The sequence below is a fragment of the Myotis lucifugus genome, unplaced genomic scaffold (genome assembly GCF_000147115.1).
Source record: "Myotis lucifugus unplaced genomic scaffold, Myoluc2.0 scaffold_54, whole genome shotgun sequence".
In the NCBI taxonomy this organism is placed as follows: Eukaryota; Metazoa; Chordata; class Mammalia; order Chiroptera; family Vespertilionidae; genus Myotis; species Myotis lucifugus.
Window position 1 is genome coordinate 5,416,376 of NW_005871102.1, and position 9,872 is coordinate 5,426,247.

General features: G+C 35.2%; 1 protein-coding gene across 6 annotated transcripts in view; it reads left to right on the forward strand.

Moving 5' to 3' along the window:
• XPR1 (xenotropic and polytropic retrovirus receptor 1) overlaps window positions 1-9,388 on the forward strand; it is a 110,040-nt gene extending 100,652 nt beyond the window's left edge. For all 6 annotated transcript variants that reach the window (XM_006088972.3, XM_014456067.2, XM_023754005.1 and 3 more), the window contains 2 exons: window positions 188-409; window positions 2,791-9,388. In XM_006088972.3, coding sequence (XP_006089034.1) covers window positions 188-409; window positions 2,791-2,851 — 283 coding nt within the window. In that variant the 3' untranslated portion in view covers window positions 2,852-9,388. The remainder of the gene's footprint in view (window positions 1-187; window positions 410-2,790) is intronic.
• Window positions 9,389-9,872: the final 484 nt, after the last annotated feature.

Here is a 9,872-nt window from a genome sequence, read left to right on the forward strand (position 1 = left end):
TACCTTTGCCTATTTCATTCTTACTCTCCTACCCCCCTTTTCATGACATCTTTTTCTATTTTATTTTAATGTTCTAGCCCTTAGTTCCTTGTTTTTTGCTTCTATGAATAGACACTTGATATACTGGAAGGTTTACAGGTTATAGCAGTGTGTTTACATTTCAATTTGCCTACTCTATTTTGCTAAGGCGATTTGTGTGGAACTTCTTCCGTCTGGAGAATGAACATCTGAATAACTGTGGTGAATTCCGTGCTGTGCGGGACATTTCTGTGGCCCCTCTGAATGCAGATGATCAGACACTTCTAGAGCAGATGATGGACCAGGATGATGGAGTACGAAACCGCCAGAAGAACCGGTCGTGGAAGAACAGCCAGAGCATAACCCTGCGCCGGCCTCGCCTCGCTTCTCAGTACGTATGGCTTCCGCTTCTGTGAGACGAATTTCCTTCAGGTTTTAAGCACTGGATAATATTTAAATTAATAAGTTATCAGGGTGAATCAAATGAAATTGCTGGCATTCAACCATTTTTACCTGCAAAAAACAGCAATCATAACAATTTCATAGGATCTAACCTATAGCATGTCTTAATGAGTGCATAGAATAAAATGGCATTAATACATTAATTAATGCCCACTAATTTGGTGTTAAAATTACACGGGAGAAAATTTGTTGGAGAATAATTTATGACTCTTCAGTATGTTTTGTGTACAAATAATTTTCAAGTTACAAACTAGGAATCCTGGCTTTGCCACTTGCCATCTATGTAACCTTGGCCAAATTACTGAATTTATCTATACTAACTCCTATTTGTAAATTGGGAATAATATGGTCCCCCCTCATAGGGTGGCTGAGTGGATTAAATTTGTTGTGACATGGGATTTTGACCACTTTCCTCACGGAAAGAGCTTAATAAATAAAAGCTATTTTATTTTCCTACAGTAGTATATACAATAGTATATTTTATCAGTGTGTTGTTAAAAATAACAATAAATGTAGGATATAATTTGGCTACGTTTGAAATTTAGAGGTAGTACATATTGCAATGGATTGGAATGAAAGAGGGGACTTAAAGTTGAGCATAACCAATTTTCTAAAGGATAAGGGAATGTTTGAATAGGGCAGAGGCACAGTAAAGACATAAGGCTGGAAATGAGGGGGAGGAAAAACCATGTGACTAGAACTATTTTTCAAAAATATTTTTTTATTGATTTCAGAGAGGAAGGGAGAGAGAAAGATTGAGCCCACAAGTCGGGCATGTGCCCTTGACCAGAATCGAACCTGGGACCCTTCAGTCCACAGGCCGACGCTCTATTCACTGGGCCAAACTGGCTAGGGCAGGAGATGTTTTAAAAGGCAGCAAAAATAAATAAAAATAGGAGGTCATAGTGATAACCTATAAATAGTGGGGAGCAGAGTAGAAATTGCCCAAGTTTTAGATAGAATTTGAAAACTCTCTAAAGAGAAAAAATGTAGAGAAAAGAATAGAGCAAAGAACTGAGTCTTAGGGGACAAATGCAGGCAAGAGAAAAAAATAAGTGAAAAGGGCAGAAAAGGAATGGTCAGGGTCAGTAGGAAGAACTTCAAAACAAAGCATGATCAAGGAAGCAGACTTTTGAAGAAGCAGGAGAAGGAGGTATAGGGTTGGTGGGGTCTCCTAGATAAATGCCACAAAGGACTGGAAGACAATGCTGTAGGGATTATCTCATTGAGCTCCTAAATTTGAAAATCTAATCCTTGTTAGTTGCCAGCAGAGGGCAATCTAAACATACACTATTTCTGTCTCAAAAATAAGGAAGCTCTTTGGCAATAGATTATGTTCAACTTCAGGTGTTCATGGGAAAATACTGGAATACTAGATTGCAACCAGAGGAAGATTTTTAGAACAATGGAGTAGGTTCTGTTGAAGGAGAGAGCAGTGGATCTAAAATAAGATCTGAATTTGAGTGCTTTGTGACAGTTGCAACCTCTAACAACACAACTTAAGGTATTGATAGAAGACACAGATGATGAAGCTAACACTTGAATCCTCTGAAGTCTAGATGAACATCCTTGGTTTTCCTACAATTCTTTCCTCTACAATTCTTTCCTCGACCAACGCAACCTCTAGTAACTTTCCAGCCAATAACACATTTTCTGAGCTTTTCCAGATCAGATCCTATGGACTCCAAACAAGCTCACTGTGTTTCTTTTCCAAAGACACTGTTATCTGAGAGAGCCCAATTAGGATCATTTGTCAACTGAAAACAACTGTCATGCCTCTCTTTAGGTTTTGTCTTCTGCAGGCTAACTCTCCTGGTTTTTCATAAATACCTCAAATAGTATTATTTCTGCCATCCTCATAATTCTTAATATTTGTTGAATGCTTTACTGGTGCTTTTTATATCCATTTTCTTACTTGATATTCACATTATCTCCATGAGGTTGAGAGTAGTAGTATGGGTAACATGCATTATTACTTCTTTACAGATGAAAATTGGCACTCCAAGAGGTTAAAGAGATACATAATAAAATCAAACTCAGATCTTCTTATTACAGAATACTACTCTCTATTGTACATGACCTGCCATTGTTCTTATTACCTTCCTCTGGTTGCAATCTAGTTTCCTAGTATTTTTCCAATAATACCTGCAATTGAAGATAAAACTTCAGGAATAGTTTCTCTGGTACAGTAGATAGTGCCTGTTGAGGATCTATTCTCAATGGTGGTATTTTGGAAGTGGATCTGATACTGCGGATGTGTTTGTATTTTAGTAATGGACTAAGTCTTCTTTTTCCCCTTATTTCCACTAGAACCAAGACTCGTGACACTAAGGTACTGATAGAAGACACAGATGATGAAGCTAACACTTGAATCCTCTGAAGTCTAGATGAACATCCTTGGTTTTCCTACTCTACAATTCTTTCCTCGACCAACGCAACCTCTAGTACCTTTCCAGCCGAAAACAGGAGAAGATACATAACACATTTTCTGAGCTCTTCCAGATCGGATCCTATGGACTCCAAACAAGCTCACTGTGTTTCTTTTCTTTTATTCTGGGTTAATTTTCATTTTCTACTTTTAAAACAAATATTTACTTCATTTTGCCAATCAGAGGACATTTTAAGGAACAAAAACATAGTATCAAATGGGTTGTTTACAATCACAAGGACACAGATACCTATCAGGATGAAGAACAGGCACTGCAAGGACCCTGTGATGGGACGGTACTGAGTTACCTTGGCTTCTGCTTGGCCCGGTTTTGACTGGTTGAAACCGGACATTAGTTTTTAAATTTTTCGTCAGTTTATGTGGAGAATTTTTTCCTTTCCTTCATACCCAGCGCAAAAGCACTGGCCGCACTTGCAGGGAAAGTGCAACTTAGAGCAGTACCTTCATTCATGAAGCTACTTTTTAATTTGATGTAACTTTTCTTATTTTGGGGAGGGTTGCTGGGTGGGTGGGAAATATGATGTATTTGTTACATATAGTTTTCTCATTATTTATGAAACTTAATCATAAAAGAATGATCTAACTCCTGTGCAATGAAGGTGATAACAGTGAAAGAAGACGGGGGAAACTAATGTTGGACAGCATTTATGAGGGTTTAGTCCACAATACCTCTTTCATGAGATAACTTGCACCCGTTTGACTTTCTTTTCTTTCTTTTTAATTTTAAGCCAAAGCTTCATTACTGATTTTCTTAAGTCGCTGCTGCTTTAGAATTCTGAGCATGTCTCTCATAACAAAACATCCACACACTTTCACACAACCGGTTAAAATTTAAGAGGTCTGATACCTTTTTTTTTTCTTTAAAGAGCAAATGTGGAATACATTTGCCCATATTCCAACCATAACAACTAAAGTTATGCCTAATTAAGCTTCAGCATGTAAGGTAATTGAAGGATAGCCTTGTATAGCCTTTACTAACTCTGAATTAGAAGACAAAGCTATTTCAGGGTCTCTACACCCTCATTGGATAGCTTTGCTTCTGGGCTCACTTCCATTAGCCTGAATGTGATCAAAGTAAGTCTGTCTTGGGGAGACCATATTTTTGAGAGCATAGAACAAATTATCCTTCCTCTTTCACATTATGCTGATAAAACAGACCTTGGCAGCCATTTCTCCCAGCAGTTTTAAAGGATGAACATTGGGTTGTCTGCCCTCCTTGATAGAAAACTCACTTGTAAAATTTTGAGGGTCTAAGCTTGGTCATACACAAAAAGTATATTACTAGACAATTCAGACTGTCATGGTCTGTTCACAATGTCCATTTGCACTTTGTCTAATTTCTTTCCTATGTTCCTAAACTTAACCCAAATAAGCCCCAAACCTATAAAGGATTTTACTCTTGAATGTGATTAGCATTAAATATAGCATTTCATTATCTAACACAATTAACATAAATACCAGGAAAAGTAAAATGTTTTTTAATCCTCCTGTCTTTCCAGATCCAGGTGAAGATTCAACATCATTGGATTTGTGAAATTAAATTACTTATGTTGTTTTCAGCCTAATTTTAGACAAAAGGACAAATGAGTGGAAGGGCAGCTATTATTGCTTACTTAGTCTAAAAAACATGTTTACTGCCCCTTGATATACTCCTTTTATCATCAACTCTTCTCCCATGCATCACAAGTCTTCACTCATCCCTGTCATAATTTCAAAGATTATATTAATGTTATTCTTACTAGCAAAATTCTATCAATTAACTGACAATAGTTTCTTTTTAAAGTACTTTCTTCCATCTTGATTCTGAAAATGTTCCCTTTCTGAATCAAAATACTTTTTTCTTCTGAAAAATCATACAGCTTTGTGGTTTTTATTGCTTTTTGTGTGTGTGTTTTGCCAAGCATATTTCTTGTCCCAAAACTGAAGAAGAAAAGTTTAATTACTGATTTTTTTTTTAGTTTAAATAAATTGAATCATTTATGGTAATCAGTGATAACGAGTTAGTGCCCCATAATAGATTAAAGGTTGCATTATTTTTTCCTAACTATTGTTTTTGTACTTTAAAAGTATGGGGGAAATATCACTGGTCTGTCAAGAAATAGCAGTAATTAATACTGCATTATATAGATAAGTCCAGTGGACCAGTCATTTCTTGTACAAATAAAATTGGTGGTACTAATGTGTATCCAGAGCAATTTGAATGATCAACTCCATTCTCTATTAGCAATTTGAATGATCAACTCCATTCTCTGTATAATGACACACATAAAATCTTACAGGTGACTTCTGGCATATGAACTCCTCAGTGTGTCCTATGGCCAATTTGGTGTTTATTCAACTATTATGATTTTAGGCCCTAATCAGTATTATTTATTCATAGATAATATAATGTTAGAATGTATTCCTTTTCTGGTGTATTTGTCCTATTAGCATAGTCTATTCAAAAATGACAAGGCTTATATAACTTTCAGCTTACCATGACAGATGCTTAAATGTATATTTAAGCATACGCACAGCTTTCTGTTTCTCCTAAAGCTGTAAAGAGAAAAGAGGGCTTTTCCTCATCAAGAGGAAGCAGTTTGGGAGACAGAATATACATTTCAATTTTTTTCTCCAAAAAAGACTGTATTTTTTTTCTCCTAAGTTTTATATGTTCTAGCAGTTGGGAATGCTCTGTGCAACCTAAAATTTTAATGGAGACTCCTGTGCACTGAAACTCTCAGTAGGACTCTTAGGAAATGAATATTACAGAGTCATATGAAAGGAACAGCAATCTAACCAAAGGTAAACTTTCATCTGATTTTAGGTTTAGAAATTCTAGTTTTATTTTATTTGGAAAGTGTGCAATTTATAATATCAATTAAAATACTCCCCAAAGGACTGTAAAGGAAGTATAAATAAAAGAATGAAATTCATTTTTTATTTTGTGATAGATAGTACGGAAAGCATTGATGTGTATAGAGAAAGTAGAAGACAAAAGTGGCTTATTTTCTATGCACCTTTAAGGCTGCCTATACCATTACAATGGAGTAATTGATTTCATATACAGAACGACAACAAAATAATCAAAGGTTAAGTCATTAATTAGGTTAAAATGGTTATTTTTAAGATTGGAAAGAAGTTGAAAACCCATGTGCAACTTTCTTTTCCAGCATCTGCCATTTTTCTCCTTAAGAAAGCAATGATGTGAGGAGAACGCCAGTCACCTCAGCAGTAACCTATATGGACCCTTAAAGAAGGAAAGTGGGACTCAGCCCCTAGGATCTATGACTTCCCAATATTCTCAACATGAGAGTTCTAAGAAATTAACTGAGATTTTACTAGAGGTAAAATCCACCATGGTTTGACTGAAGTACATTCATGATCACTAGAGAAAGTTCATCCTTTCTTACCAGGTAAAAGAAGAAAGTAATTTATTACTGAGTCCTGCAGGCATCAGATTAACAGACATATAGTTGAAGAGAAATCAAATAATGTGGAGATAGCAGAAAAGAGCAAGAAGATATTGGAACTTGGAAGCAGATGCAGGGCGGTTAGGAAGGTAGGTGAACTCCATGGCACAGAGATGATGCTGTCTCTCCTCTCAGTGGTTATGTTGCTGCCAGAGACCTGCCTTTATTTTCCTGTCATCTTTGTCCATTACTTTGCATTATTCAATAAATAGTTCTTCATGCCCAAATGTCATTTTTCAAGCAATGACTAGAAAAATGTCTTAGGCTAAGGAAAATAATTTAGAAAATAACTCTATCCATGGCAGCATTTTATTCAAAAACTTAGAATTCTCTGAAATTATTGCACTTTATTTGGTAAACAAATTTCAAATTACTGTTTTTCTTACCATTTGCATAATATTTGCCTTTCTTGCTATATAACATTAAAATTTTTTAAATTAAGATAGCTGCTCAGATTTCAGAAATAATCATGTTGAATTTCTGGCTTTCTCAACTACAAAATCATGCTTTTCTCAAATCTAATAAAAAAGCCAATATCATTAACACAAGATCTATAGTCACTAGGTTAAGACAATAAAAGTTTTGGTAGAACTTTGGGGAAAAGTTAGGTAAAGAATAAATCCAATTTATCAGCTTAGTTCATTTTCTTTTTATGATGCATCTAAATTTTGTTTTTTGGTTGTGATAATTAACTGAAGCAAGGAGAGTTTAGGTGAGATTTTATAAATTAAGCATACATGTCTGCATTTGAGGTATCAGTCTTGATAGTAAATTTTAAAATCTAAGTGTCTGCATTGAATTTCAATCTAAACAATGTCAGAGCACAGTGGTAATATAGGATAGAGTTGATTATATTAGCGCATAAGAAATTTGTGCTGATCTGTGCTACAACACTAATAATTTTACCAGCACAAAACCACATTCCATCCAACAAATATGAAAAAAGTATCTCGTTAGATTTGGAAGAGCTAATATAAGCTCTGTGAGAATTTTGCCTGGGAATGGAGAGGAGCCTGCTGATAGGTATGGCTCATAATGCCTTTCTTGTATGAATTGGCAAAATTCTTGATATTGAGTTGCCCCTTAAAAACAACCTTCCAGGATGTATTGGCTTATTTAAAACCAGGAAGGAGGTAGGGAGAGGGACAAGATGAGAGTTTCCTTGAGGAGAATCATTATAGCAGTTTTCATCTAATGTATGTTTCCTTGTAGCAGACCTTCGGTTTATTTTATTAAAGCCACCTTCAGGTTTGGGGGGCGGGAGCGGGGTTTGACTTTTTTTTTTTTTAATGGTGCCATTGAACCTAAGGACAATCAAATAACCAACTGTTTGCCTTGGATTTAGTGTGTCTGCTAATTACACAATCTCATCTGTATACCCTCAAACCAGTTACTCGATTAAACTTCTACCATATTATCTTAGTTCTTCCTATGCCCTTTCCTCTGAACCACCACCAATCAGAGGGAAGACTTACAAACAGAAAGATGTAGACTTCTAAGAAAGAGCAAGATTCCATCTCACTATCCCTTTATCATAATCTCTGAAGTCCTTACCCATACTTCCCTGATTGTTGTATAGCAACACCAGCATGGTGAGAATAATCAGAAAGATTGTGGGGAATCTAGAAAGAGTAATTGATCATGACATTGTTATTCTTTTGAACTGTAAAATTGTGAGCCACTCACATTTGCAAAAAAGAGCAGAACTCATAAGCTTTATCACATTGTGAAGATTAATTTCTTGCTATTTTCCAGATTAGCATAGAAGTTTGTGTCAATGAAGAGTATTTAGGAGGGGAATAGGATGAAATGTATGTTTTTTTTCAAATCCTCTCGCTCTACTCATGTTTCCTTTCACCCCCTACCACATTGTGTTGGTCAAATGATGCTATTCTATAAAACCCTGAGCTATAGTTGTCAAAAGTAACTATGAAATGTGATTAGTCCTCTGTGGGTGGTGCTTTCCTTTTTTTCTCCCTTTCTTTCTTACTCTCTCCACTCTGGTAAATGGAAAAGGTGACGTCAAAGAATTGATGCTTGCTTGGACTCATGTTGTATCTGTGACTATGGTATTAGCTGTCTCCTTTTTCCTTCTTAAATGGATAGAATTCTTATGAAGTGTGGAGTTCCCTTCTTGATAAGTAGGTAAAATGCACAATGTGGTACTGTTTTATAGTTTCTAGATGGTTGTATAAAGCAAAAAGTTATTGTGGTTATGTGTTTTTAAAAGAAAATAAGTGATTGGTTACAAAACTCTGTCCCTTTTTTTCATTATTACAAGCTCTCTCTGTTTTCCAACAGTTTTCTGACTCCTTTGTCACTGGCGAATGGTTTGTGTGATTGTGTTTTTCTCTCTGAGTTTCTTGGATTCCTGAACATGATTCCTCTTTGGACTAACTTGTAAAAGGGTTTAGCTCAAACATTTTGACTCTTAATAATCGTAAATGAACTTTTTTCTTTAGGTTATATATGAAGTGTGACATTAAACTAATGGGGTTCATTCAAAGAATCTGAAGTATTAGGTGAAATAATATGTTCAATTGTATGTTGGAGAGCTGGACACCTACTATCACTATATACCTATGCCCTGTGTGGGAACATAGAACTTTCTATATAATTCCTGGATTACTTATCAGTTTTTATATCTGTCTAGGAAAAATTCTGAAATTAACTAACCCTAAGATGAATATACTCAAAATGCAAAAAGAAAAATATTTTATTGACTAAAGCATAAAAGCCTTTTATACCACAAGCTCTATTACTATATTTCTGTGTAGGCTAAACCAGAATGTGCTTATGTGGAGTTTTCAGATTAAATTCAAGATAAATTGTGAATGTATATGAATCACTGGATGCTTAATACCCCTTTCTACAATCTGATGATAATAATACATGCTCAACATTTGTGTGCATAGTGTTTTACATTTTTCAAACTAAGCATCTTGGATATGTGGATTAACAAGGCATCTCAATTTGTAGATGAATAAAGACCTAGACTGGCTGAGAATACAATCCCAGATTATTTGCAGAGGCCACTCTCCATTTATCTATCTTAGATATATCCAGAATCCTTGGACTGTGTTTAGTGACCTTTGCCTTCATATGGACAATTTTGATTAGATCATTTAAGTTTATGAGAATAATAATGACTTAATTTTATACTTTCTGATTTACTTCTTTTTCTAGTTTCTCACCATGTCCTAAGGAATTAAGGCATTTTGAATTTTTAAAAATTAATTTAGTATGTGTTTATTGAATTCCTATCATCATAGTTTTATGGAGACAAGCAGGGAAAGTTGATAAAATCATTTCTAAACAACTTATCTAAAACCACATGCCAAAAAAGCCAGACTGTCTTGTTACTAGGGTAAGCTGAACTTTCTATCTCAAGTTAGAGACTCCTCTTCACCACTTCCCAGATAGATATTATTCTGTTTTTTTAATTCCTTTTAAAAATAAAACTATTACATCTGTCAAGATTCATTTCTTCA